The sequence below is a fragment of the Penicillium lagena genome, assembly GCF_028827675.1.
Source record: "Penicillium lagena strain IBT 129212 chromosome Unknown utg000003l_segment0_segment0, whole genome shotgun sequence".
NCBI lineage: Eukaryota > Fungi > Ascomycota > Eurotiomycetes > Eurotiales > Aspergillaceae > Penicillium > Penicillium lagena.
In genome coordinates, this window is record NW_026623224.1 from 2,127,386 (window position 1) to 2,155,301 (window position 27,916).

At 52.7% G+C, this 27,916-nt stretch overlaps 14 protein-coding genes across 14 annotated transcripts; 7 read left to right on the top strand and 7 right to left on the bottom strand.

Moving 5' to 3' along the window:
- Positions 1-46: 46 nt before the first annotated feature.
- On the top strand, positions 47-1,869 carry N7510_006033 (uncharacterized protein; the record flags this gene model as incomplete). The annotated part of the gene is made up of 3 exons (XM_056977959.1): positions 47-140; positions 204-1,163; positions 1,217-1,869. 3 exons carry the CDS (start codon positions 47-49, stop codon positions 1,867-1,869), a joined length of 1,707 nt encoding a protein of 568 aa, XP_056833991.1.
- A 290-nt stretch (positions 1,870-2,159) lies between these two features.
- Positions 2,160-2,414, bottom strand: N7510_006034 (uncharacterized protein; the record flags this gene model as incomplete). The annotated part of the gene is made up of 1 exon (XM_056977960.1): positions 2,160-2,414. The coding sequence occupies one exon, from the start codon at positions 2,412-2,414 to the stop codon at positions 2,160-2,162; it is 255 nt and encodes an 84-aa protein (XP_056833992.1).
- Positions 2,415-4,884: 2,470 nt separating this feature from the next.
- Positions 4,885-5,901, top strand: N7510_006035 (GFA family protein; the record flags this gene model as incomplete). The annotated part of the gene is made up of 1 exon (XM_056977961.1): positions 4,885-5,901. The coding sequence occupies one exon, from the start codon at positions 4,885-4,887 to the stop codon at positions 5,899-5,901; it is 1,017 nt and encodes a 338-aa protein (XP_056833993.1).
- A 423-nt stretch (positions 5,902-6,324) lies between these two features.
- On the top strand, positions 6,325-8,790 carry N7510_006036 (putative topoisomerase family protein TRF4; the record flags this gene model as incomplete). Its single annotated transcript, XM_056977962.1, has 2 exons — positions 6,325-7,085; positions 7,134-8,790. The coding sequence occupies 2 exons, from the start codon at positions 6,325-6,327 to the stop codon at positions 8,788-8,790; spliced, it is 2,418 nt and encodes an 805-aa protein (XP_056833994.1).
- An 816-nt stretch (positions 8,791-9,606) lies between these two features.
- Positions 9,607-11,043, bottom strand: N7510_006037 (D-arabinose 1-dehydrogenase (NAD(P)(+)) ARA2; the record flags this gene model as incomplete). The annotated part of the gene is made up of 1 exon (XM_056977963.1): positions 9,607-11,043. The coding sequence occupies one exon, from the start codon at positions 11,041-11,043 to the stop codon at positions 9,607-9,609; it is 1,437 nt and encodes a 478-aa protein (XP_056833995.1).
- An 836-nt stretch (positions 11,044-11,879) lies between these two features.
- N7510_006038 (import motor complex subunit PAM16) lies at positions 11,880-12,353 on the bottom strand (the record flags this gene model as incomplete). The annotated part of the gene is made up of 2 exons (XM_056977964.1): positions 11,880-12,293; positions 12,351-12,353. The coding sequence occupies 2 exons, from the start codon at positions 12,351-12,353 to the stop codon at positions 11,880-11,882; spliced, it is 417 nt and encodes a 138-aa protein (XP_056833996.1).
- An 898-nt stretch (positions 12,354-13,251) lies between these two features.
- Positions 13,252-13,968, bottom strand: N7510_006039 (uncharacterized protein; the record flags this gene model as incomplete). Its single annotated transcript, XM_056977965.1, has 1 exon — positions 13,252-13,968. One exon carries the CDS (start codon positions 13,966-13,968, stop codon positions 13,252-13,254), a length of 717 nt encoding a protein of 238 aa, XP_056833997.1.
- A 936-nt stretch (positions 13,969-14,904) lies between these two features.
- On the bottom strand, positions 14,905-16,152 carry N7510_006040 (SMP-30/gluconolactonase/LRE family protein; the record flags this gene model as incomplete). The annotated part of the gene is made up of 1 exon (XM_056977966.1): positions 14,905-16,152. The coding sequence occupies one exon, from the start codon at positions 16,150-16,152 to the stop codon at positions 14,905-14,907; it is 1,248 nt and encodes a 415-aa protein (XP_056833998.1).
- A 577-nt stretch (positions 16,153-16,729) lies between these two features.
- N7510_006041 (uncharacterized protein) lies at positions 16,730-17,665 on the bottom strand (the record flags this gene model as incomplete). Its single annotated transcript, XM_056977967.1, has 1 exon — positions 16,730-17,665. The coding sequence occupies one exon, from the start codon at positions 17,663-17,665 to the stop codon at positions 16,730-16,732; it is 936 nt and encodes a 311-aa protein (XP_056833999.1).
- Positions 17,666-18,246: 581 nt separating this feature from the next.
- On the top strand, positions 18,247-19,436 carry N7510_006042 (MBL fold metallo-hydrolase; the record flags this gene model as incomplete). Its single annotated transcript, XM_056977968.1, has 3 exons — positions 18,247-18,596; positions 18,660-18,800; positions 18,854-19,436. The coding sequence occupies 3 exons, from the start codon at positions 18,247-18,249 to the stop codon at positions 19,434-19,436; spliced, it is 1,074 nt and encodes a 357-aa protein (XP_056834000.1).
- A 340-nt stretch (positions 19,437-19,776) lies between these two features.
- N7510_006043 (PEX28-32 family peroxisomal membrane protein) lies at positions 19,777-21,597 on the top strand (the record flags this gene model as incomplete). Its single annotated transcript, XM_056977969.1, has 2 exons — positions 19,777-20,952; positions 21,001-21,597. The coding sequence occupies 2 exons, from the start codon at positions 19,777-19,779 to the stop codon at positions 21,595-21,597; spliced, it is 1,773 nt and encodes a 590-aa protein (XP_056834001.1).
- Positions 21,598-22,001: 404 nt separating this feature from the next.
- Positions 22,002-23,159, top strand: N7510_006044 (uncharacterized protein; the record flags this gene model as incomplete). Its single annotated transcript, XM_056977970.1, has 1 exon — positions 22,002-23,159. The coding sequence occupies one exon, from the start codon at positions 22,002-22,004 to the stop codon at positions 23,157-23,159; it is 1,158 nt and encodes a 385-aa protein (XP_056834002.1).
- A 188-nt stretch (positions 23,160-23,347) lies between these two features.
- Positions 23,348-25,223, bottom strand: N7510_006045 (Zn(II)2Cys6 transcription factor; the record flags this gene model as incomplete). Its single annotated transcript, XM_056977971.1, has 4 exons — positions 23,348-23,912; positions 23,962-24,171; positions 24,221-24,997; positions 25,048-25,223. 4 exons carry the CDS (start codon positions 25,221-25,223, stop codon positions 23,348-23,350), a joined length of 1,728 nt encoding a protein of 575 aa, XP_056834003.1.
- Positions 25,224-25,704: 481 nt separating this feature from the next.
- On the top strand, positions 25,705-27,899 carry N7510_006046 (uncharacterized protein; the record flags this gene model as incomplete). Its single annotated transcript, XM_056977972.1, has 4 exons — positions 25,705-26,013; positions 26,073-26,652; positions 26,708-27,616; positions 27,667-27,899. The coding sequence occupies 4 exons, from the start codon at positions 25,705-25,707 to the stop codon at positions 27,897-27,899; spliced, it is 2,031 nt and encodes a 676-aa protein (XP_056834004.1).
- Between the last annotated feature and the right edge of the window lie 17 nt (positions 27,900-27,916).

Here is a 27,916-nt window from a genome sequence, read left to right on the forward strand (position 1 = left end):
CCTGAATGGAGGGAGCTCTCTCCGCACCTCCACACTTGTGTAAAACATGAGACTGAACCACCCGGTGTTACTGCTGGCCGTGGCCGGATCTGTCGCTGCCAGCGACAAAGTGGCTCGTCCACGGGGTGTGGCTCCAGAGTGTGAGTTGTTGAACAAGAATGGCCTTGAATGCTGCTCCAGCCCATACTAATCGACTTCCCAAGTTGCCAAATTCTACCAGGACACGACCTCATTCACCTGCATCTCGCATCCCTCGATTAAGATCCCCTTCTCTACCATCAATGATGATTTCTGCGACTGTCCGGACGGCAGTGACGAGCCCGGCACCTCGGCCTGCTCACATCTGTCCCGCAACTCGCCATTGACCGTGGCAGACCGTCCGGGAAACAGTGAATTGGAGCTTACGCCCGCCCTTCCGGGGTTCTACTGCAAGAATAAGGGTCATCGGCCATCGTACATCCCCTTCCAACGTATCAATGACGGGATCTGTGACTATGACCAGTGCTGCGATGGAAGCGATGAGTGGGCGCAGGTCGGAGGCACCAAATGCCCGGACCGCTGCAAGGAAATTGGCAAGAAGTGGCGGAAGGAAGAAGAGCAGCGCCAGAAGTCCATGACGGCGGCTTTGAAAAAGAAGAACGAACTCCTTGTCGACGCTGGGCGTCAGCAGAAGGAGGTCGAAGACCATATCATCCGTCTGGAGGCGGAGATCCAGGGCGCGGAAGTCAAGGTGCAGAACCTGGAGGCCGATTTACAGGCTGCCGAGGAACGGGACCGCAAAATAATCCGCACTGGAAAGCAGAAGGGCTCGGGCAAGGTTAGCGCCCTAGCGGGTTTGGCTAAGGGCCGTGTGAATGAGTTGCGTAATGCTCTCATCGATGTCCGTCGCCAACGGGACGAGACTCGGTCGCGTCTCAAGGAGCTCGAGGATATCCTGTCCACGTTTAAGGTCGAATACAATCCCAACTTCAACGACGAGGGCGTGAAGCGTGCAGTGCGCGGCTGGGAAGAGTACGCCGCCCGGGAGAACGTGGAAGGCGACGATGTGAACAGTGCAGAGGAGCGTGATCTGGACGAGATTGCCAAAGCTGATAGTGAGAACTCGGGCATTCACTGGGAGCACTGGGAGAATGAGAAAGATGGCAGCGACCATTCCGATCTGGGTAAGCACACATCTCGTCATCTACACATCTCAATGCTGACACGATCTCTACAGTTTACAAGCTCGCAGCCTACCTGCCGCCATCACTAGTCAGCTTCATCGAAGGCAAAGTCACCTCGGTCAGGTCCTTCCTCGAGGACCAAGGAATCCTAGCAAAGACCGAAGTAGACCCCTCTTCCGAGTCCAAGGCCGTGACCGAGGCAAAAAACGCCCTTAAATCCGGCGAGGACTCGCTCCGAGATCTCAAAAACAAGGTGCGTGACCACCGAGCCGACCTTGAAAAGGACTACGGCACGGCATCCATCTTCCGCGCTCTCAAAGGCGTGTGCATCCAGCAAGATGCAGGCGAGTACACGTACGAGCACTGCTTCCTGGAAAACACGAAACAGAACCAGCGGAAGGGCGGGTCGAGCATGAACATGGGCAAGTTCGTGAAGATTGGAACCACGAGCGTCGAGGAGGTCAACGAGGCGGGCGAGATGGTCTCTGTAGAGAAGGTCTCGCTCGAGTACGCGAATGGCCAGCACTGCTGGAACGGGCCGAATCGATCGACCAACGTCATCTTGGAGTGTGGCGAGGAGAACGCAATTCTGAAGACCATGGAGGATGAGAAGTGCGTCTACTCGATGATTGTGACGACGCCGGCGGTCTGTGCCGGTGGTGAGGCGGAGGGCGATACTGCCCCTCGTCGCAAGGATGAGCTGTGATCTGTGTTGGGGTCTTATGTCACGTACAGAGCCGACTGAATGTTTTTGAGCCTCTAGATTCTTCAATATACGTTTTCGATGGTTACTCCGGCCTGTTACCTGGCTGGAGGCTTTCTACAATAGACGCTACGACTCGGGAACAAGTGTATAAGTCAACAATGTATATAGACGCGAAGCGCAGGGCCGGACGTAATACAAGATAAACGCAACGGAATTCCACAAAATCGCCGCAACCAAGAGATCCCAAGCCTTTAGAAGAAACGCGACTGCTGTAGACCGTATAGTGCCCACTAATTCGAGAGCAGCGGGATACCCGGCCGCGGATGAATTGATGCCGCAAACTTGGGAGTGGATGGCCGTGGAGCGGGCGACGCGGAGGCCGGCTTAGTGCTGTTTTGGTAGTAGTCAGCGCGATGTTCAGACATGTTTTCATATCGTCCATCATTCTTCGAGGGGTAGGTAAATGGACATACAGTGCAGCTAGTGCATGAGCTGCACGAGCCGTTGCAGGTGCTGGAGCAGCAGTTGCATGAGCAGGGACCCATTGTCGCGAAGGTGACTTGAGATAGGATAAAAGCTAAGGAGTGTTTGAGAGTATCCGAGGATATTTCTTGTGCTTGATGTTATGAAACAAAAGAAGGAAAGCAGCAAGACAAGGAGGGAATCAAGGCCATTTTTATACTTCACCACCATCCCAAGCGCCACCATCATCACAACACAAACACTCTCTCCTCTTGAGCATCGTGGCCGAGTCAAAGGCGCAGAGAAGCAGCTCAACGCAGAGCGCCGAATGATCATCCATCCATCTGCCGCTCCTCATTAAAACGTGGGTGGACATGTGCGCGCTGACACGTAATAGGCAACTCTACCTAGCGGGACGCCAATCGAGACCCCCTGTTCTCGAAAACCCTCTACAGCTAGCTCCGTTCTTTTGGAGTAGATGCAGAATCTCCACCGAATCATGTAGTGTAGGGTTGTAGGTGGCCGGCTTCGGTGATAGTGGACTTGCTCCGATCTTATTTCTTGACTCGATGGAGGCGCATGCCTTGGCTCCTGTGCAGATGCAGCTGCAGCTAAAGGGCTGGCGGGAAGAAACGCAGGACCCATATAGCGTCATCTATGAAAAAAGAAAGAAAAAGACTACGTAAGGCTTTCTTTGGAGTCGTGGGACTGGACTGTGACTGTTATATTATGGGGCTCTATGATATAGTACGGCGGGCGTCGGGCAGAGAGCTCCATCGCGGAGAGACTAGGTGCCCAACTTATAGTAGTCTCGATTCATGTCTCTATAGGAGATAATAGTGCACATTTCAACACTCCTGATGGTCTCACAACAGTAGTTCACTAGCATGGAGGACAGACGACTAGTATTTGCAAAATGTATGACAACCTAACTTGATCTCCTCAGTATACTAGAAAGTACCAGGTAGTCTCCATAACCCACTCCATCACGGCTATCTTTCAGAAAGAAGTAATATAAACATGTAATACCATCGACTGAGGGGACAACTGACAAATTTCCGGCGCCAGCAGCGGAACCAACAGGTGAGGACCTTGGGGGATAGTTAGGGTCGCAGGTCTGTTTCATTGGCGCAGGCGAGGAGTGAGGATCCTATAGGTACTGTATCCACTTGTGTTTCGTTCTGTTTTAATGTGCTCTGAGCGAATATTATTTTATTGTAACAGTCCAGATCAGTATCACCAGCCATGGATAGGGCTTCTTTATATCATTTCTATATACTTACCCCACCCCGATGAAAAGCACGTCAAACAGAAAAGACCTGGACATCAGAGAGTGATTATCTTGGCCAGTCAGGATCAGATAACCACGCACCCCTGTATGAGGAATCACCCTCGGCTCCGGCTGAAGTCATCTCCAGCAGATCTCGGGTGGAGAGAACGAGGCACTGAGCGCGTATCATCAGCGTACACACAGACCCTCCGACGTGCATGCAGATGCTCGTCTCGCATTGGCCCTGGAATCTTGACCTTCCTATGATTGGCCGCGCGGGCTTGCTTATGGAGGATGCGAGGACGTGGAAGCCCCGAGATGGGCTGGGTGGTGGATGCTAGGGCGTGATTGCCAGCGCCACGTTCAAAGAAGGAAGAGTGGTTCCGGCAAGAGTTAGGAATAGCCGGGGAAGCCGATTCGACCCTTGAGATAGAATGATAGAGGGATGGAGGTCGGAACGTGTCGGATAGGGAAGTGTGGCTGTTGGTTGGGTGGTGGAACTCACTGGGCGTGGCTCCCCAGAGAAGAAGAAGGGCTGCCCGGCCCTCGGTGGGCGATTTTCTGGATAATTGCAAATACAGCGCAACAAGAGACTGTTACGCTTCTTCCAGGGAATGTTCACGTCTACATGACCCGAGCAGCGGCCTGATGCCCGCAAGGTCCCTCCTTCATTCAGAGGATATAAAAACAACGAAGGATCCCGCAACTGAACTGCACGTGTCATTGAATAGTTACAGCAGGAAGCTATTTTGCAACGAAAAAGAAAACATCGCAACAGTCTGCTGTCCCCGTCTAGCCAAGCGCACGGCCTAGACACACATCAGTCTCACTGCATCTGGCCCCGAGGAGGCAGACACACCATAACTGGACGGCTTATTTCTTCTGCGCGGACAGAAATTCGGAGTCAGCATGAAGTATTATAAGACGATGCGACGGCAGGGAATAGCACGTACAGGGCAGTTGCATTGGCCGGCAGGGCATTGGCACGAAGCGCCGCAGGTGCAACCGTGGTCGGCTGGTGGGTGGTCAGCAGTGAATCCAGGATACGAGATGGTAGGCTGCTCACGCATATTGATATGTGGTGAAGTGGTTTGGTGTTTGATGTTGATGATGATCGGGTGGTGCAGAGGCGAAAGTGGGATGAAGCGAAGCCAAAGTGGGGAAAGAGAGAGAGACCCTTATATACCCGGAATGCTGACTACCACACTACTGTATGTATGATTCTGCGAGCTAGATTGAGTGCATATTCGGACACAGACCCCAGGAACTACTACTGCAGCCAAATGTCGTCCTCGGTCGCCTGTCTGTGTGGACAAGTGGTGCTGCCCATCACACTCAAGTCGTCATCGAATCTGGATCTATGTCATTGCCATCGCTGTCGCGCCGTTTCGGGGCTGTTGTGCTCGGCTTATTACTTCGTCCAGCAAGGACCGCCTGCCCTAACGGGTCTGCGCGAGTACCGACAGTCCAACCATGCCTCGCGATTCTTCTGTAGGACCTGTGGTGCTCACGTCTTTGCCCGTTCAGCGTCGGGGGAATATCTGGTTGCGGCGGGGGTTCTCGCAGCGGAGGACGCGCCGCCGGTCTCGACAGTGCAGCACTGGCAGGCCGGCGACACTGGCGACGGTGGACTTAGCACGTTCCTGGCGGGCACAATCTCTCCCACCCCAGGCTGTCTGTTGAGCGCCGGACAAGGCGACCCCCAAAGCCCAAGCGCCGACACCTCTGACCACGCTGACAAATTGCAAGCGCGTTGCGACTGCGGCGGCATTGATTTCTACGTCACTCCACCAGATACGTCCTCCGCGGAGGCATCATCCCCCTGGGCCGACCTGCTCGTGCCATTCCACTCGTCGTCATCCGCCAACCTGGACGACGTCAAGTGGTGGCTGCGCGACGGGAACACCAAGTATCTCGCCGGCACCTGCGCCTGCACCTCCTGTCGCCTGGGGAGCGGATTTCCCATTCAGACATGGGCCTTTATCCCCAAATCCAATCTGTGGAATACCGGCCGCTCGCCCCTCACTTTCACCCAGGGATCCATGCAGCGGTATAACAGCTCACCGGGTGTATACAGGGAATTCTGCAGTCGTTGCGGTGCCAATGCCTTCTGGCATTGCGATGAGCGGCCATCACTGATCGATGTGAGTGTGGGTTTGCTCCGTTCGCGGAACGTCCGTGCCGAGGAGTGGTTGGACTGGGCTACGGGGCGAGTCAGCTTTGCTGAGATGGGAGTACAACAGGACCTGGTGCGGTTGTTGGAAGATGGACTGAAGAAATATGGAGAGTCGAAGAAGTAGCTAGTTAGCTAGTAGTGTTTATAAACAGGATGCGCCTCCGTCCTCATTGTCGTTCCGGTTAGCTTTTCCCTCGCGACTCGAGGGATGGTAATATGAGCGCTGTCGGAACAGTAGCTGGAGTGCATCACGACAAGAGCTTCATCGGCCAGGAAATGGTGCAGAGTCTCGATATATTCTTGCAAAAGACCCGCGCTTCTATTGGAGCTGATTGTGGAGTCTTCGATGATTTGCGATTGATACCGGATATAAAAAGCATGGCGTGTGAAGGAAGAGAGAACAAGTTCATCCAAGGAGGAACTAAACACAAAAAAGGCGGACACCGCCTTCCCGATCGGGCCCTTCCCTAAAATTTCCTGCGCATCCACTCCGGCATCTTTCTTTGCTTTCCTTTCTGTTTGTAGCTCTTGTTTGTCGCCCTCGACGATGCCGCCATTCGAGTTTCGAGGCAACGGCAGAGGCCCCGACCGTCGGTCACATCCCAGACAGAATTTCACCTTCCGCTACCCACGCCCTCACATTTCCGAACGCCCGTTGTTATCGTCCCAACCAGGGTCCATCAGCGAACAGTTTGTCGGAGAGCAGGAGAAGCAAGCACCCAAATTCACATCATGGGAGGACCTGAGTGACAGCGAAGAGGCAGAAATGGACCTGTCCACCGACGAAGACGCGGAGGAAACATCGCGGCCTCGCAAGAAGCTCGCTCTCGGTCTCGACGGTGCTGAATCCCCTGTGCCTGCACCGCCTGCACCCAAATGGTCGAATCCGGACCCGTACACGGCCTTGCCGCCTCCTGACGAGAGTCGAGAGAAGAGGGTGGATGTGGTCAAGTTGATTCGCAAGGCGAAAATCGCTGCCAGCGCGACCAAACCCGATGTCACCAACGAGGTGACCACGAACCAGGACTTCATCTCTTTCGGTGCCATGGGCATTGATGACGAGCCGCCAAACAATGCTCCAGAGAACGCGCCAAGGGGGCCTAAGGGGATGGATATGAGAGAGTCCGCGTTGGCGGGTCGGAAACGCACCCGCGACGACGAGGTCAAGGGCTACTCTAAAAAGACTGGGAAACCCGCGAGCAAATTCTACTATGACGCCTCCATACTAGACCAGTGGAGGGCACTGCCTCAGCAGACCCCTGTGCCCTGGATGGAGCACACGGCTCCTGCGATGAATATGGGGACAAGGTGAGTTCCGTCCACACACTAGCTGAACAAGTCTAATATTTCCGTTAGATTGCACAACGAAATTATCAGCTTTTACCACTGGGCCAAACCGCAAAAATTTGAGCAGATTGTTCGCGCAGACCTGATCGCGCGGCTTCAAAGTGCATTCCAAAACAGATACCGCGGTGTACAAATCCGAGCATTCGGGTCGTTTGCTTCGGGACTGTACTTGCCCACGGCAGATGTTGATCTTGTCCTTCTGTCGACCTCCTTCATGAGCAGTGGACGAAAGACTTTCGGCGAGAGAAAAGGGCAGATTTACGCATTTTCAGGCTTCCTGAAGAACCTGAACATCGTGGTCCCCAATTCGATTGAGGTCATTGCGCATGCTCGAGTGCCGATTCTCAAGTTCGTGGACAAGCTGACTGGACTGCGGGTCGATTTGTCCTTTGACAATGATAGCGGTCTGGTTGCGAACGAAACCTTTCAGATGTGGAAAGCCGAGTATCCGGTGATGCCCGTGGTGATCTCGATTGTCAAGCAGTTCTTGCTGCTTCGCGGTCTCAATGAAGTGCCGACGGGCGGTTTGGGAGGGTTCTCCATCACCTGTCTGGTTGTCAGTCTCCTTCAGCATATGCCGCACGGCCATGTCCAGCAAAACCTTGGCAATATCCTGATGGACTTTTTCAATTTCTACGGGAATATTTTCAATTATGAGCGGATGGGTATCAGCATGAACCCACCCGGCTACTTCAACAAGCGTGTTTTTCAAGACAAAAACGATCGCCTGACAATCGAGGACCCCAACAACCGGGACAATGATATCTCAGGTGGGACCAAAGAGATTGCCTTGATCTTGCGGGCCTTCTCGAAAGCACACGACGTCATGAAAAACGCGATGATTGACATGTCCATGACTGGTGCATCCCACACAAGCATCTTGCAATACATTATCGGGGCAAACTACGACGAGTACACGGAACAGCGATTCCAGCTGCGTCAAGTCTTCGAAACATGTGACCGGTTTGACCATCATCGGTCCCCGCCCCCGCCACCTCCGGGCCTCCCTCCTCCTGATAGGGAGGCTCCTCCCCCTCCACCAGAGCCTTCTCAAAGACCGTCTGCTGATAAAAGCGTCCCGAATGGACCGAAGGCAAAACAAACCAATCAGCAGAAACAAGGTGTGCAAAATGGTGCTGGTAAACAGGCTCCTGTCAAGGTCACTCCCTCAGCGCCAACACCAGCGCCACAGACGAAGCTACCCTCGAAGGGGAAACAAAGTAGTGAACAGAAACAGGGTGCTCAGAATGGTGCTGGTAAACAGGCTCCTGTCAAGGTCGCTCCTTCAGCACCTGCACCAGCGCCAAAAATGAAGCCTTCCAAGCCATCCAACCAGCAAAAGCAAACCATCCAGACGAATGGTGCTCCTGACCCAGCCCCAGCCCCCGCTTCAAAAGAAACATCTTCAGCGGAAGCGGAGAGTGGCTCTGAGCAGGATCCCTCTGCCCTCCCGATGACAGCGAAAGCCAAAGCGACTTATCGCAGAAACGTGAAATGTCAGGAGCGTGCCGATCGGCTGCGACGTCTGCGACCAGATCTGAAGGTCAGGGCCAGTGTCAGTCTCAGACAGGCCCGTCTTCTTGCTGGGTACAAAGACAACAAGGAGATGGAGATGGACCTAGACGAACGGGAGAAACAGATGGCTCCTGCGCCGAGCTCTGCATGAGCCCGAGTCTGCTGGTCGATTGTTATGCCCTGTCACGAGTTTCCTTTCTTTCTTGATCGTATGTTAGTATTTGGTCACTTGTGTCCGATGATACCCTTTTTTCCCGTGGACAAAACGAGGAGTCCATAGATTTGATTGTTTCTGTTTTTTCTCATGTGTGGGCTTCCGCCTCATCAGGAGGAGGAGAAGCTAGGCGGAGCTGGAACGGGGGATGTGTTTTGATAGCTGCTGTGATCTTGTGATACTCACTTTCTAGGATCGTTTCCTGTCGCTGCAGACACAAACTTGACATCTTCCGACATCACAATGAGGTCTTGGTCGACAATTCCGAACACGACCGTGAGCAGAAGATCTACATGAGAAGCTGAAACGACGAACCGGGCACGCGCTGAGTCTTGCAAGATGACAGTCGGTGATATCCCCCTGTTCGTCAGATTGATGTCCCCTCTTCTAGGGACCCGAGCTAGTTCTTCAATGCAACAGGCCTAACGGCCGGTTTTACCGCCGGGCTGGCGGTCTTTACTGCTGCTCTTCCTTCCCTGTGCTTCCCCTTCCACTTCCATTCCTCCTTTCTCACCGAGCAATGCGCTATATGCGCGTTCTTGGAGAGGATCGTGAAGCAATGGGTTGGGGTTTGTGTTGGCTGGAATAAGATCAGTCGTTCAATCGCTCAACAGGTAAGGTATGAATCGATCTGTTCATCGCATTAGGTCTATAAACTTCCACACGTAACATGGGCACGGGCAATATATATATGAGGCGCCCTATATACAGTCCCCACTACCAACAAACTGTCATATAGACAAGGTCCATCGTCTATTCAAATTGCTTTTCCACATCCAAGGGCGGCGTGAGCATCCGATCCGGCCCACCAGGGGTATACGCATCTTCCTCCGTCTTCCCCATATCTATTGCTAGTTGCTGCAAAGTAGCAATATGCTCCTCAGGCAACAAATTCACAAAGTCCGCCGGCGGACTCGCCCATACATAATCAATCCACTCCTCACCGAGTACACTGCGGATCTCACGAGCCAACCCCAGGATCTGAGCGCAGCGCGTGGAAGACCAAGCGCGATCGGTGATGAGGCCTTCAGAGGGCGTAAGGATGCTGGAGGCATGTTCGGCAGACGAAGGAACGGGCCCCTTGGCGTTCGTTTCGTTATTGGGAGTTCTGCGGTTGGCAGCAAGCGCCTCGGATTGAAGCGTGTCGAGGTCCACCAGCTCGTCGTCGTCGTCCCAGTTCTCCAGCCCGTGGAGGATACTGTGCCAGACTCGAAGCGTCTCGTCCAGCTCGGCGACATTGCTCACCCCCATCACGCTGACGCCTAGTCTGCGGCCCGTGCCGATGTTGGCGACGGACAAGAATCCCGGGTCTGCGTCGGCCGCGCGAGCGAGTGGTGCTCCCAGTGCGCCTGCCTTGGCTCCAGCGCGGAGCCAGGACTCGAGAGCGAAGCGAATCGCAACGACCTCCAGTTTCTCGCCGTGGTCTGCCGCGCAGTCCGACGCACATTGGATCGCGCGACGCAGCGGATCCGGCGCGGGGTGGAAGTCGCCCATCGACCCGATAGGCACGCCGTCGCGGCGCAGCAGGCCCATGCCCAGCGGCGAGGCATTCGGGACCACATCCACACCCGCAGCGAGGAGCCGCGGCAGCGCAGCGGATTGCAGCCGGGTATTCTGCAGTGTGAAATTGGCATAACTCATCACCGCATCCAGGGGCTCGCCCGTCTCCCGCAGCACCATCTCCGCGAGCTCACTCAGCCTCTCCACGGGATAACCCGAGATCCCAATATAGCGCACAACACCACCTTCCTCATCTCGCAACCTTCTTAACTCCCGCACTGCGCCCAGCACGTCGGCGGGAGGCACAAACTCCACATCGTGACAATACACCACATCCAGATAAGTCGTATGCAGCCGCTTCAAACTGCGCCGCACGGAGTGTCGGATCCAATTCGGCGAGTAATCAAACGCCGACGCAGCAACGCGACCTACCTTCGTGAGGAGTCGGTATGTGTCTCGCGGGTAGTGGCGCTGGACATGTTCTGTTGCGAGCGCGCGGCCGAGCAGCTCTTCGGCGGGGCCGTAGTAGGGGGAAGTGTCGAAGGCGCGGATACCGCAGGCTAGCGCCCGCTGCACTAGTTCTGTCGTTGGGAGGGTGTATGGGTCGGCGTTATATTGGGAGTTGAAGGTTGCGGTACCCATTATCAGCGGTGGGAGGTCCGCTGATAGCGGGGTGGTGGAGGGTCGCATTGGGGGTGGTCCAAGAGGGAGTGTATATGCCGGGAGGATAGGAGAGTTATTTGGTGTCCAAGAGGACTGGTAGGATTGTAGAAAGAGAGACAATGACAGCTCGGTTGACAGCTCGGTTGCCAGAGCAGGGAACAGGTTTCTTATCAATCAGTCGGGCGAAAAACTCAACGAAATCCTCCGGCTCCGCTCCGGATGGCGCCATGGCGGGGGCCGATGAGGGACATGTTCGCGATGCTATGGGACGGTCGGGATGCGGCCATTGTTGTCTTTGGTCGGACAGCGTATAGTTAATTGTCGACTGAAATTTATCTCGGCGATGATGCGTTTGGTGCTGCGGTTCCTGGATGCGACCAAGCGGTGGCAAAAAAGGAACCAAAAAAAGGTTGGTCGATCGCTACAGAGAAAAAAAAAATAAAAAATGAAGACATGATACATCTTGATGCAAAGTATACAGCTATATAGTACATGGTACATAGGTTTGATCCTTCTGGCACAGGATAGGATGGAGTGGAGAGACAAGGGGGATGATCGTTTGGTGGTGTACAGAAACAGAGAGAAGAACGAGAAAGAAGAGAAGACCTCTGGTCTGAAGGGGTCAGATGAATCACCCCCGGTCTAGAAGGCCTCCCAGGTATGGCCCAACAACAACAAAAAACGCCATGCTATGCCGCGAAAATCGAGAGAGGAAAAGGGCGGGTCGATCGGAGGGGACACCGGAGTTGCTGGTCGGAGTCGGAGGTCGAGTTGATGTCGGGTCGTTGGCTCAGCGATCGAGGGAGAGATGGATAGAGACGATGGAAAGAGGGCGAGAGCCAGAGCGACCAAATTCACCCACCTCACCGATCCTTGTACACCTTCGGCTTCCAACCTTCCTTCAACTCTTTCTCCGCTGCAACCTTCCTCTCTGCCTCGCGCACCTCCATTTCCAGTCGCTCTCTGGCGCGCAAGATCTTGCTCTGCAGATAGAAACTGCCTCCCTTTTGCGGATCGTTGATATCGAAGAGCTTCTTGAAGCGCTCCATGACCTGTTCCAGGCCGGCCTCACTGGCGCCGCCGTTGGGTGGCTTGACGTTCAGGATCTTGCACGCCTCGTCAAGGGTCAGGCCCGAGGAGGTGAAGCTGCCGCCGCTCTTGCCCTTGTTCTGGGCGGCGTATTTGCCCGAGGCCTGGGCTTGTTTGTAGGCTTCGGCGAAGGCGCGGCCAAAGACGCGGGCGCCGGTGACGACGACTTGGGTGACGATGCGGTGGGCCTGGATATCGTGGGTGATTAGGGGTAAGCATTAATTAAGGGCAAGAGAGATACATACCATGACGCGGAGTGGACGGGCGGACGAGCACAGGGAGAAGCGCAGGTGGAGGTTGAGGCAAAGGGGAAAAATTCGGCGGCGGTCTGAGCTCGGGCCGTCGTTGATCAGCGGTGCGGTTCACTCTGTATGGGCCGCTGGGATCTATACAAAGCACTGGTATGATTATGATTTTATGATTCGTAGTAGTTGTAGTATTTTAATTGATTCTGACTCTGTTTATTGTTGTAACGATCTCTTTCCACCACCCTGTTACACAAATGTATAGGAAACGTAAACGCTGGGGTTCTCGTAATCCTCACAGGCCCATTCGCCCCAACTCGCATTTCGGGGACTTCCAGAAGTCAACCATGCACTGTGTGACCAACTCTTTTCATGGAATCTGAGAATCAAGAGACTTCGCCATCATATCACACCGAAGCAGAAGCGTCCAGCAATACTTGAGGTACTCGGCCAGCTCTTTTCGGTTAGACCGATGAAACGGATCGTGGGTCTTTTTGAGTCTGCGTTTCGGGTGATACTCGGCGAACTCCATGATCTTGCCCGCAAGTTCAATGGGAAGACCCTTCCGACACAGGATACTGCGAAAGCTTTGACAAAACAAACTGGGAAGATTGGAAACAGAGTGAGATTCTCAAGAGGGCTTGGATGTCAGACTCAGCACTGAGACAGCCACACGTCTCACCTCAAAAACATTGCCCAGAGCACCGCTAGAGCAAGTATCACATGCTAGACTATACTCGGTAATCAGTAAATAGCAAGAAGTGAAACAAAATGTATACAACATGGAGGGCATAGAGTGCCAGAAAAGTGGAGTTTCCTGATCGGTAATTGACGCCCGTGACTTAGCCCATTCTAAGTAAACCTATAAAACCCCTCGTACGATATAACGCATTCTAATCGATTACACTACTCCCTCTGGCAAACTAATCCCCCAAAATCTCTGCATTCGCTCACGAAATGTCTCATAGTATGAGCCCATTCGCAGCACTTTCATGTTAGCAAAGTCCACCAAGGTAGACGGCCGCCCAAAATCATGGCAGCGTTGCAGACCATAATCCACAATCAAATCTGCGGCCTCCTTGATCTCATGTTCAATGTCCTCCACACAATGTTTCTGTCCACTCCCGGTTATATTGGCACTAGACCCAACCATCGCCTGGCCTGCTGTGAAGTGTAGCCGGGCAATCTCTTGTGTCAGGGGCCCACCGCCGACGAAGATGCAAATAGTGTCATTTTTGGTGATGTTCGCGATCGTGTCTGGCGTAAAGTTTTGCACCATCGGATGGTTGTTTCGATATGGTGCTACTATTCCCAGTGGTATACCCAAGTCTTGGGTCAGAACATGTGTCATTTCAAATTTCCACTCATCGAGGATGTGTAGTTCACGATGGAGTTCATATGGGCCGATTAATGCTTGCGCATGGCCGGCTTGACGTTTTTTAGTTGCAAAAGCCTTCCCAACAGCTTCAGACGATGAAGAAGCAAGGCCGTACCCGAACTCTGAGGGAACGATCGCAACCCCACCGGCCTGAAGAGCCTGGAAGACGCGCTGTGCATCTGAATTGACATTAGGTAGTTGACCTGGGGCCGGGATAGTCTTGGCTTGGATGCTGGCCATGCTTAAGCATAAGAACAGAATGGCGTATAGCAGAAAAGTTGAGATAAATTGCCTGCGAAGGACAGAAATGGCTTCGTTCTGGTCAGCGTGTGCATGAATTTGCGCCCTTTCTCTTCACGTGGAATCATTATTCATCATGGGTCCTGTCCATGTTGGGTTAGGCGTACTGTAACGCCTTATTTGACGTTTGTATTGGGGGGAGAGGAGGCGTGGGCGTGGGCAATAACAGCCTACCTGGAGGCCTAAAAGGGCAAGGAGTGCGATTGGAAATGTTTGAGAAATTCTAAGTCTCCAAGTAGCCGGAACGAACACAAGGTGCGGGAATGCTAGGCGGTCTTGATTTAATTTGGTACTAATTAAGTATAAATATAGCATCGTAGGTGGGCAATGGAAGAGCGGGGGATTGTTCCGTACCCAATTTGGGGGTGCCAATCCTAAAGTTGATTCTTTCGTAGCTTGGGCAGGGGACCCTTAGAGCTGCATCCTGCATCGGAGTTAAGCGGCTTCGTCACGACCTCGAATGCGGGTTGCATGAGGTCGGGTTGCCTAAAATATGGGCCGAGTCTCCTCCATTCGAAGTTTCACACGGATTTCTGTGGGGTTGCTAAAATGAGGCGTATTACTAGTAAAGTTCCCAGGTAGTATATCAAGCATGACAATGATGAAAAGATGGTGTTCTGTTTAGCTATCCCGTTTGTATTTTTAGCAGAGAAGCGAGCAAACTTTACTTAACGAGATCCGTCTACATCGGGATATTGCGTTGCTGTCGAGCTTTAAAGATGCTAGTAGTTCAGTAGATCCTAACCCAAAGCACCCCATAGGTCCAAACATCCAAATATGAAGAGATTGCTTGCAATCCTCAAACATGCAGAAACAGAACACACAAAACACCCAAACAGGTCTATACAGTGATCGTCACCACCCAACAATTGCTCTCTAGGTCATATTCTTCACAATGGTATGACTTAGCTGAACTTGGTAGATCTTATTAAATGCAAAAACAATAACCTTGTCTCCTGCTAAAGCAAAATTCTGCAATGGCATTTTGTCGGAATCGACACCTTGTTTTCCTTGAATCGCCAACGCATTTATCATCCCGAGAACTTTGCCAGTCGGGCCGCGAACCACAATTCCGTCTTGCTCACCTGTCCAGACGCGGCCATTGTCATCAAGGTGTAGGCCATCGGGAATTCCGCGTTGCGCGATGCCGAATAAGCGCTTGTTGTGCGGGAAACCGTCATCATTGAGGTCGAAGACATAGATTGCCGAGCTGTCACTACCGTAGTAAAGCTCCATCGAAGATACCTGCTCGAACCCACTGCCTGGGATCGGTGTGCTCGGCGTGTCGGTCACATAAAGCTTGGTGCTATCTTTATTTACCCGGATGCCATTGGGAACGAGGATATCGGTGCGATCGATGACGGGAAGTAGGGTCTTCTCTGCGGGATCCCAGCGCCAGATGGCATCAGGGATAGTGGGATATTCGCCGTTGCTGAAGTAGTAGCTCAGTGGGTCATCTGTGAAGAACAACCATGATTTGTTGCATCTTTGGGCCCAGGTTAAATCATTTGGCCCGTTGAACCTCAGTCCAAAATAGCTATCCACCACCACCTGCGCCTCATGGGTGACTGGATCGATTTCGTAAATAGCCGGTGGAATAGTCATATTGCCGTCCCCGGCTATGTATAACTTCCCATTGAAGTACCCACCGCCGTTCGGATTGACAATTGAAATCCCGTTCGACGATACGTCAAATGGCTTGACTGTGTGGTTGTTCAAATCCAGGATGTAGGTGGAGCTGACATTGTCTATACCGGCTGAGGACATCCACACCTGGTTATGATCCCAAACCCAGATACCCATTTCATCTGCCACTGGCTTAAGGTCGGAACTATTGTATATAAGCTCCAGGGTAGCGTTGGCAGCGAGGAGATTGGCAAATTCGTCGTCGTATGCGATAAACGGCTTCCTCATTTGGGAGCTAGCCTCTTGGGCTGTACCATTGAAGAGCCCATCAGTTTGGAGGAAAGATTGGGAATAATTGCCTTTGAAGGTGGCAGGAAGGTTGTAGAGCGAGGTTGGCTCCAGAATTAGGATGTTTTGGTTTTCCGCGCCAGCTCCCAAGGCACTGGCTGCTAGGAATGAAAAGGCAAACGGCTGCAGTCTTCTTGTCAGACCGTGCATGTCGTCAATATTCTGTTGTCCTCCGGGTTACAGAAGTAATTTGGGGAACACGAGCTCTTGCCGGGGGACTACGGGGTCTTATACAACGACGTTAATGTACAAGCCACAGTTACTAGCTCCAAAAAGTCAATTACAAGTTTTTCTCTAATAATAAAACATATGTACGCGCATAGGAGAGATCATCCTAGCAAAATTAGTTGTCAAGTGCTCGTGTCCCATTCAGGCGTCCAGCCGCCGCAAAAACAAGCTTTTGCGGAATTGGGCATGCAGCGAGTGCGCCCCCGAGGTGGTTACGATGTCGGGGTTAGCTCGCCACTCTCTTTAGCCAATCGAAAATGCCACATTGCGCCCCCACTCAACCTCTTGCTCAGCCTAGAATGTGCATTCAGAACGATTCGAAATTTCGGGTTCCTTTCGTTCTATTTAATCCTTTTGCTATTGGGCTGAATGTGACTGTGACTCTGATGACCCTGCGCCATCAGTAGCTAAGCTCTTCGTAGTTTCGTAAGTATTCTTCCAACTGGATTGTTTTCCCTGTCTTCACATTTCAAGCCGATAACCTCACTTGACACACCATTCATATATTTTCCCAGCCTCCCTGAGTCATACGAAGAGATGACGAATCGCTAGGAGTCAGAACAGACACCCTCTTGCCAGAATTCTCTTCTATCGTGGCTTCTGATCCGATCCAGGTCTCTTCCACGGCTGCGGCGTTGTTTTGCATAGTCAAAGAAATTGCACAGGCCAGACGTGCATTGGGTCGGACCGGGGGCCCTGTATGTTTTGTGCTTGCTCTTTGATCTGCCGAATAAGGAAAATCGAACTCCTGTATAGCTGGAAGAGGATTGCTAGCCACATTGATCCCGGTCAAGAGTGTCCTGATCTCGTTCTGTATACGACGTACAGAAAATTCTTTATAATATCTGTAAGTCGAACCCTGCTTTATAGCGCCTCTGGTCACTGGTGCCCTCTCTCCCCATGTCGACCATCCATTGAACTTTATAGGATCCGATGTCGGACCTCCGTGGTTCAGTCTGAGGTTTAGAATTGCATGTGTGAGATATCCATCTTTTTCGATGTATGGCTCCTTAAAGACTTCTGCAAAGTTTGCCGTCTCTTTCCCTGGCTCAGATATTTTATCTAGTTCTTCTCTAGGAACTCGACCGATGATGTCTCCATAGTTGGTCCGAATCATGAACACGAAGCTCACGTCCCAGTTGTAATAAGCCAGCACGCTATCGGTAGGACATGCAGTGGTCTGCATGCTTCGAACCCGACCCGCACCCCCTTCAGACGAAGAATCCAATAGGAAGCGCTGGTAGGTTACGGGCACTCCTAGACGAGGGGCATCGACATAGGTGTCTCCAGAGCCGCTGAAAACAAAGTCATACAGTTCTCCTCTCAGAGACGGTGGTGGTGCTCGGGGCTCAAGAACAGCAGCGGCGGAGCTAGTAGTCGAAAGATGCAGATGAAAGAGCAGATAATATAAGAACAAAAGTGCGGACCAAGCCATCGTGAAGTTTGAAGATCGGAGGAACTAGCAAAAACCAGGTGCTCTGCGCGGACCATGCTCTATTTATGACTGTAAAGCTAGGCGCGGCCAAGGGAGCTAAATTACGGTAGGGCACTGAAGGATCGGGATTCTCTGTCGCGGGCCAAAATTTGCACATTTCCTTGCATTAGTTATCTTTATTAGATCCCGCCCCTTAAAGTGTAGTGCCCCATAGAGTTATCCAACATAGCCTGATTGACCGCTAGCTTATTAGCTCAAATACTTGATTCAGGCGATTGAGACTTTTCCACTTGCCATGAAAAAAAATCCACATACAATAATGATACCAGGTTATGGAGTGTGAAAGTTATACAAAGAGTCAAATACCTCGACGCCGCATCGATTGCAAGGAGGAGAAATTCTATCCACGGGTCAGGGTACGATCATTCATCGAAATAACCATTCTGCCGATGCCGGTGCTACGTAATGCTAGTCCCGCGGAGAACAGCCTATTTAACGCGAGGATCTTTCCCTGAACCCCGCATTTCCATTATTCAGTCGATACCTTCAGCCCTTAGTCTTCGACTTCAAATTCTCAAGCAATGGAAAGGCCAAGTCTATTCAAAGTGCCACCTGGTGCTGTTGCCCATGTCAAAATTATTGACACAACATCAAAAATCAACAACTTGGAGGCTAAATATCTTATGGAACCTCCGATTCCAGGTTTCAAGCATTTCCCCGAGTTGCCATCTTGGTCCTTTCTGATTGAGAGTGGCACTGGTTGCAAATCCCTCTTTGATCTCGGAGTTCCCAAAGACTGGCGGAAAATGGCTCCCGCCAGTATTGAACATATTGGTCCGCTAGGGTGGCAGGTGGAGGTTGACCACGATGTTTCCGAAATTCTGCAGCAGAATGATTATAAACTCGATTCGATTGATAGCATTATTTGGAGGTGAGCATTTTACACTTCGGTCTTTGCCAGGAGCTATGAATCCGCAAATTCTAACCCCATTAGCCATTGGCATTGGGATCATATAGGTGATCCGTCGACTTTTCTCGTATCCACCGAACTGGTGGTAGGACCAGGATTCAAGAACAACTTCATGCCCGGGTACCCTACAAAATCAGATGCACTGCTGCGGGATAGCTATTTTCGGTGAGTTACATGAAAAGCGTTTGTTGGTTTGCAGAGATTCATAATTTGAATAGCGATCGAGAAGTAAGGGAAATTGATTTTGAAAACGGCCAAGGCTTGCAAATTGGTGACTTCAAAGCAATCGATTTCTGGGGAGACGGTTCTTTCTACCTCCTTGATACTCCAGGTCATGCTATCGGGCATTTATGTGGCTTGGTTAGAACCACGTCGAACCCGGATACATTTATATTCATGGGAGGAGATCTTTGCCATCACGGTGCCGAGATACGGCCCTCGGAGTATGTCCAGATACCTAAAGATCTAACGCCGAATCCTTTTACACGAGCATTACAGCCACCTTGCCCTGGTGCAGCTTTTGAAAAAGTCCAAAGAGCAAGAGGAATGGGTTTGACAGAACCATTCTGCAACCCAGCGACGGCGTTTGATCTTCCAGAGGCCATTCAATCAATTCGAAAAGCCCAGAAAGCAGACGCAGAAGATAACGTTCTTTTTATTTATGCACACGACACCACAGTGCGAGGGGTTATGGAGTTGTTTCCCAAGAAGGCAAATGATTGGCAGAATCGAGGTTGCCGGGAAAAGATGTTTTGGGCCTTTCTTGGAGATTTTGAAGAAGCGTTCCGCCAACAGTCCTAGTTACATGCAGTGATCCTACACTAGGACGAGTTTCAAATTGCTCTCGGAGGGTACAACTAGTAGTCATGGTTACTATCGGTAGCTTACTTTGTAATTTCTAGGCGATGACATAGACGGGCCGAGCAGCCCAGCAGTCACATGCCCCCCCGCGGATCTGCCGAACGCCCATTCTTCGGTATAAGAACACTCGACTCTCTGCTGCCAGCGGGAGCAACTGCGACTGATGCCTCGGTCATGATAGTTGTTGGATGGCAGCGCTCGGTGTGTATTGGTTCTGGAGTCTGATTATCATCGCTAACTGAGTGCCTTCCTGCCAGAAGATCTCCCGTGGATAGATTCCATGGCCGCCCCAAACCTCCCCCAGGATGGCCAGTCGGACTCCCAGCCGCCGACCGTCGCTGCCTTCTCGCCATCCACCATCACAGGCTCGGCCTTGACATCGCGACAGCGCTCCAGTGTTATCGTGCATCGCAAATCCCCACTGCTGGTAGCCACGCCGCCACCCATCACCCGCGCTCTTGCCTACTCCCATCCATTCCTCCTACCCTTGAACAAACTTGTCGGCCTCCTCACATGGACGAGTGGGGACCCGTGGCAGGGCTTTTTGCTCGTTGCTTGCTTTTGGACGGTAGTGCTGTATAGCGATGCCATCATTCTCTGGGCGGGGCCGATCTTGGTCGTCCTCGGGTTGATCCTAGGCATGTACACGCGCCGCTACTCGCCCTTATCCTCGACTGCGGCAACGGGTGAAAAACACCACAAACGTACGAACTCTTCGGAAAATGGCACGCGCCACCACAAAAGCTTGGACGAGATCGTCGAGACCTTGCGCACATTTACCATCAGGTGCAATATCCTGTTGGAGCCTCTACTCGACCTCACCGACTTCCTCTCCACCCAACGCACGGCGACGTCAGCGACTACAAAGCCGGCACTCACAGCTCTCTTCCTACGAATCCTTCTCATTACTCCGATCTGGGTCATACTGACTCTTCCGCCATTCTACATAATCACCACCCGTCGCGTCGTCATGACTGTCGGTACCCTCATCCTCACCTATCATTCCCGGCCTGCGCGCGTATCGCGCGTTATTCTCTGGCGCTCGCGGGCTGTGCGGCGCATCGTCGCTATGCTCACAGGACTTTCCGTCGCAGACAGTCCGGACAATTCCCAAAAAGCTCAGGCGCAGGGTCTAGGCCTCAACATCGCGACTCGTCGACGGGGAGGCGCAGACGGAGTGCGATTTACTTTCATTGTGTACGAGAACCAGCGGCGCTGGCTGGGGATTGGGTGGACATATTCCCTGTTCCCGGCGGAGCGTGCAGCCTGGACCGACGAGCATCTGAACGCGGTCTCTCCGAAAGATAAGTTTGAGTTACCGGATGTTCCAACCGGAGACTCGAAATGGCAATGGGTGGAGGGCAGCGAGTGGCGCGTTGAGGGGAAAGATGGTTCACCGAGCAGGAAATCAGATTCCAAGTCCCTCAGTGAGGGATGGATTTACTCTGATAACAAGGTAAACCTCCCTTTTTGCTATTCAAGATAATGCTGATCAGCTATTCAGTGGAACGACGGCCGCCGCGGTCAAGACGGATGGGACCGGTATACAAGGCGGCGGAAGTGGTACCGCGACGCAGAACTTGTCGAAACCGGACTCGAAGAAAGCACCAACAACTCCGGGGAAACAGTTTCCAGCCTCACACAGGCGTTGGAACGCGAACCGAAAAAGGATTCTCAGCAAACGGAAGCCGACCCCGATGCCGATGCGAAGAGCATCGCCCCTTCGACCGCCTCCACGAAATCTCGTCGACGGCGCTGGTTCGGGAGTACCAAGCAAGATCGGGCCAGCAATGGCGGCGAGTCCTCATTTGACGTGGCTCGCACTACGGGATCAAATGTTGCTACTCCCGAGCACACTCCCTCACGACCAGTTAGTATTCCGAATTCTCGCAAGTCGTCCCAGCTTGGTGTCGGTGGAACGAGCTCTGGAAGCGGCAAAAACAGCAGTGTGGTAACGAGTGATAGTGCTAGCATACGAGAGAAGGAAATGGCGAAGGTGCAGGACCAGCATGATCAGTGGGGGTCGCGTGCAGCAGGTGGCACGGAGAGAGCGGAGAGGGAGTGGGGGTTGAGCGATGATTTGAATATGGCATTGAGCTGAGGCTTTCCCTCGCTTTCCCTCAATAATTGGATGTGCATAAAATAGCTCGACCTTGTTATCTCCATCATGGTACGGGATGAATTGGCTAACAAGGACCATTTATATTTCCCGCAATCTCTTAGGAGACAGGTCTACAAGTCCCTTCTTTCTGATGATACCGTATTTCATCAGTCCAATAGGAAAGTTATCAACCCCGATCATCTGACCGCAATCCAGGCCCGAGTGTGGACTTCCACGGCAGTCCTACCGGGCCGACTTACTTGAATTAGGGCTTCGATCCAGACAGCCAGTCACATGAGCGGAGCAGGCTCAAGTATATAGTGAACAACATAAGCCCAAACTCTCACGATAAGAAAGTAAAGAAGTAAAAAAGTGAGCCCGGAAAAGAAAACAGACCACCAAAAATGGAACAATACGACGTGGCAGTAATCGGCCTCGGCGTCCTAGGCAGCGCAGCCGCCTACCACGCCGCCCAAAAAGGCGCCAAAGTACTCGGCCTCGAGCAATTCGAACTGGGACATACGCGCGGCGCCTCACACGACACGTCACGAATCGTGCGGACATCCAACTTCCTTCCGGAATACGTGTCTCTCGCCAAATCGGCTTACAAGGACTGGGCCGCGCTAGAGAAAGCCGTCGACCAGCACCTGCTCAGCATCACTGGCGGTGTTGTCTTCTTCCCTGATGAAGAAGGGGCTAGCATGAACGCTGCCGATTTCACAAGTAGTCTCGATGCAAATGATGTGCCCTATGAACTGCTCGATGCCGCACAGGTTAAAACCCGCTGGCCGCAGTTTGATATCGCTGACTCGGTGAAGACGGTGTACACAGCCGACACGGGGATCGTGCATGCGTCCAAGGTTGTCACTGCGATGCAGTATGTTGCTCGTGGGCATGGCGCAGTTCTTAAAGACCGGACGCCCGTTGAGCGTGTCACGCCTCATCCCTCGGGGAAGGGAGTGATCATCTCAACAGCCACGGGCCAGGAATTCCACGCTGCAAAAGCAATCCTCACGACAGACGCTTGGACGAACACGCTCCTCGCACCGCTGGGCGTGCACATCCCTCTCTCTGTTATGCAGGAACAGATCACATATTTCAAGCCGACGGACGTATCTTCCTTTGAGTCCTCCAAGTTCCCCGTCTGGATCTGGGGCGGACGAGAATGCTACTACGGCTTCCCCTGCTACGGCGAAACGACCATTAAGGCAGGGCGCGATGTCGCGAACAACTTTATGACGCCCGCTGAGCGCACGTTTGTGCACTCGCCGCGGTTATTGGGCGAGTTGTGCTCCTTTATGGATAGCACTATGCCTGATAGTGGGCGCGAGGCGCTCAGGACCGTAACGTGTCAGTATACCATCACCCCGGATCGGCAATTTATCATTAGTCCGTTGGAGACTTGTAAGGATGTGATTTTGGGGTTGGGCGCGGCGCATGCTTTCAAATTCGCGCCGGCTTTTGGGAGAGTGCTTGCTGAGCTGGCGATTGATGGAGTGACGAAGGAGGATATTTCTACGTTCGGGATTCCTAAGAGTGCGACTTGTACTAGCAAGTTGTGATTATGATGATTGGAGTACAGATGATGTGCTTGGCAAGTAGCTTTCAGCAAATACGGCAAGATCACTTTATGAGAAATGAATTGAGTTCATAGAACTGGGCGCCTCGTAGATGGCCTCGTAGATGGTCACGATGCGGCTATATATACCACGACATAAAATTTACAAAATTACAGATAGATGGGCATATATCATGCCAGAATCAACTCCCACCCGAGTTCTTCAAGGACATCCAACCAATGCACATGCTTGCTTACCCCATCCGGGTTCTCTGCATCCCTTCTCATCCACAAGGAAGCAAGTAAGTCCTTGGCACGGCGCACATTACCAATGCCAAAGTTATTTTGCAGTTTATCAAGCGACAGCGTGACAAGTTCGCGCTGTGCTGCTGTGGTGCTTTCGCAGCCTGCGATGAATAGCGGGAATGTCAGAGCCGAGTACTCGCAGTGGTGGTCGAGATGCAGCGATTCCACGCGGGAAAGGCAGCGGTGCACGGCAGTGGATTTCGGGGTGGATATGAGGGTGCTTAGTTGGGTAGGAATATGAGAGGGTGTAGTAGTACTGTCGTTGGACGCAACGTCATAAGAATCATTTTGTTGCATGATCATGCGCTCGAGGATCGAGTGCAGATGGATGAAGGCTGCGTCGCGGAAGCATTCTGCGACGAGTTGGAGGCGGTTTAGGTTGGCCGCTGTTAGGCCCGGCGGGGTGATGCAACGCGCTGAAGCGTGGGACCAGTTTGTGAGGGTTTCATTACTGTGAAACTGTCACTATATATTCTCATAGGGTATGGGGGGTCACTCACATGGATGCAACGGCCAGTCGTAAGGCCAACATGTCATCTTTTAGAGATTGGAGCTGAGAGATCCGACCACAGGTCTTCAGAAGCTCCTCGGTGTATCCGATATAAATATCCAATCGGGGGATGCCAATATCATCGTCAACGGGCGAGACGTCTGCTGAAGTGATACGTTTTCGATTGGTTATCTGAGCCATGCTGTGGGCATAGACGAATCTGGAACCAATTAGTACCATGGCTGGGTTGAAGGGTCTCTCGCACTTACAATCCTCGCAAAAATTCAGCTGCCTCTCGATCCATCGAGGCAAACCCTCCACGGGAAACAAGCAAGCGCTGCAGAGCATCAAGGTGGACAGACCACTGTGTCACACTCCCGCGGACAACTTCGTACTTGCACAGTAGTCCCACCGCCAGCATGGCGTCGTCAGGAAGCAAATCTGTAGGCCTTTCCACGAGAGCTGTCCGAATGCCTCTGAGCGTTCCCCCGTAGAAATTGGCAGCAGCTGTTTGCGCACTAAGGCCTTGAGAGCGATTTGCAAGATGGAGCGCTGATACGGCGCACACAGCTTTCATCAGCAATGGAGACGATAGCGCGCGTGGGATCAGAATTGATCGCAGCGGATTTCCATCGCTCTCGAGATTGGCTAGAAGCCGTGAGCCCTCCTCCATGTGGTATTGCAGGTAGTGTGATTCATTTTCTGAGAGATGGCTGATATATCCATGAGGTCGAGGGGTCGTGGCTAATACATCGGAGTGGCGGTGATCCCCCATCTCCAGCATTGGGCTGACGATTTCAATCTCGGGATCTCCATTCAGATCCTGTGGTGATGACGGCACAGACCAGCCTGGCGGCGTTGCCGACCCGGGTGAGCGCTGCAGCTCTAGCCATGGGTCGACACAAGAGGTTGAGGGTGACGATGCACTGAGTCGCCGCCGCTTGGGGCCTTCTACCTTGAAGACTTGCGCAGATGGGCCAAGCGGCTCTACCCAAATAGAGCCATATCCCTCACATTGTCGGCCTTGCTTGAGGCAATTATTGCAGCTGGAGGATTGTCAGGGTTTGTCTTCTATCCAATATTTGCATCTGCATACCTCGGTTTCGCTTTATCGCAGCCCTTCCGACGTCGCTTGCATGTCAAACAGCCCGATCGAGTCCAGCCCGTGCTCGTTTGCCGACCCCTGCTCTTCTTCTGGGCTGATGCGGGCTGAGCTGCAGAAATGACGGGCGGTGGTTTGCGCACCAGTCCCGGATCGGAAAGCGCATCCATAGTGTAAAGCCCAGGATCGCTCACCTCCGCTGCATGCTGGAGAATAAGAAAAGGCACCGCAGGGATCCGCATAGCATAGAACGAGAAGAGTCATCCTACGCGAGTATAGACGATGGGAGGCGCTATCCCCGAATGGGCAATTCTTGCGCGAGTAGTCACGTGATGACATTTGACTATACCGTAGCAGAAGCGTATAGTATGGAGTGAGGGCGTGGATATACCTAGTCCAATCCTCAAATCAAGTTGTCGCTGACCATGTTTTCTATCTTCACAGATCCTTCGCTCCAACGAGTAAATCTCAGATCCACCCCACGGCCCAAACAGGCAAGTCCATCCCAGGCCCGCCTTATGTAACGCGCGCGATAAGAAGATGCGCCGATATTGAAATTCCCCACGCTTGGCTCCCTTTCCTCCCCCAGGTTCTTTATTAAAGCCGGTGTGGTGCCGTTCATTCCTTCTTCTTGTCTGTCATTCATTCACCATGTCTTCACCACACCATCCTTTCGACCCCATCACCCCGGACGAGATCAAGCTTGCCGGTCGTATTCTCGAGGCCACTTTCCCCGGAGTCCCATTGCGCTACAAGCGCATCGACGTGAACGAGCCGATCAAGAAGGATGTCCTGCCGTATATCGAAGCCGAGCGCCTGCGACGGCCCCTGCCTCCTCCACCAGCCCGTCTCCTCTACGTTCTTTTCCACCGTCTCGATACTGGCGCATTCTACAAGGCCATCCTCAATGCCGATCGACGGACCATTGTCTACGCCAAGGAACTCCCTCGGGAGGTGCAGGTATGTATACCGTCGGAAACAATATCCAATAAGCAGTGCTGATCGTTGTGTTTCTGTAGGGCCCCGTGGATACCGACGAAGTCATGGAAATCGAACAACTCTGCATGAAGCACCCCGCCGTGCTGGCCGAGATCGAGAAGTTGCAGCTACCCCCCGGCATGACCGTCTGCAATGACCCCTGGATGTACGGCACCGACAGTGAGCACGAAACCCGGCGCCTTTACCAATGCTTCATGTACATGGTCGAGGTCGACCACCCTCAGAATAACCACTACTCGTTGCCGTGCAAGTTCTCACCTGTTTTCGACTGTCTCACCCATGAATTGGTCCGCATGGATTATCTCCCTGGCGGTGCTGATTTTGAGACTACTACCACCCAGCCGTGGAAGCCCGTCAAGGCGATCCAGTATGCTCATGACTTGTTGGAGGAACCTCTCCGCACCGATCTCAAGCCCTACATTGTGCAGCAGCCTGAAGGTCCATCATACACAGTTGATGATAGATCTGTCTATTGGCAAAAGTGGCGCTTCAGGGTCGGGTTCAACATTCGAGAGGGGTTGATTCTTTACAACGTTACATACGACAATCGCAATATTTTCTACCGTCTTGCCGTTTCGGAAATGACAGTCCCGTATGGGGGTGAGTGGTGGCTACCTTTGCACTAAAGAGCTTATTATTGACCATCCTTGGCCAGATCCTCGTGCCCCCTACCATCGTAAGCAGGCCTTCGATGTGGGTGATACCGGATTCGGTGTCAATGCGAACCAACTCTCGTTAGGCTGTGACTGCTTGGGCCATATCAAATACTTTGATGGTTACCGCAATGATTCCAAGGGCAACGCCGTTTGCCTGAAGAACGTGGTCTGCATGCATGAACAAGACAATGGCCTGCAGTATAAGCACACCAATTACCGGTCTGGCGCCGCGACTGTGGTGCGCAACCGGCAGCTGGTCCTGCAGATGATCTGCACTGTTGCCAACTATGAATATATCTTTGCCTATATCTTCGACCAGGCGGGCAACATCGAGCTGGAAGTACGGGCCACCGGTATCCTGTCTACGGTCCCCTTCGATAATGAAAACGGACAGACCGTTCCCTGGGGTACCAACGTCGGTCCGGGAGTCATGGCACCCTTCCATCAGCACATGTTTTCATTCCGAATTGACCCCGCGATTGACGGGTTTAAGAACACCGTGTACTACGAAGATAGCGTCCCCATGCCAGAAGATGAGAACAACCCTTATCTGGTGGGGTACACTACCGAAGAGACGGTCATGAACAAATCTGGCTGGGCCAACACGAGCGTGGATCGTCATCGCGTCTTCAAGATCCGCAACGACTCGATCACCAACCCCGTCACTTACAAGCCTGTGGCATATAAGCTGCACGCAGCGCCTAGCCAAATGCTCCTGGTCAACAAGAACGCCCTTGGCTATAAGCGCGCCGAGTTCGCCACAAAGCCTATTTGGGTGACCAAGTACCAGGACGACGAGCTGTACGCAGCCGGCGAGTTCACCAACCAGAGCACCAAAGCGGAGGGTGTCGAGACCTGGATCCAACGCAAAGACAATACTGAGAACGATGACGTAGTGTTGTGGCATAGTAAGGTCCCCCATCTTTCATTGCTGGTGAATGCTGACTGATAATAAAAGCTTTCGGTCTTACACACAATCCTCGCGTGGAGGATTTCCCCGTCATGCCCATGGAACGCATCAGTGTCATGCTCCGGCCCGATGGGTTCTTCACCAAGAACCCGGCGCTGGACGTGCCACAGTCCTCCCAGGCATTTAATAAGTCGACGCTGCATCCGGAGCAAGCTCGTGGTGGTTGCTGCGCTCCGTCGACGGGGATGAGCAAGGCGCGGCTGTACAAGCGCATTGACTGAAAGCTGAATACCCTTGG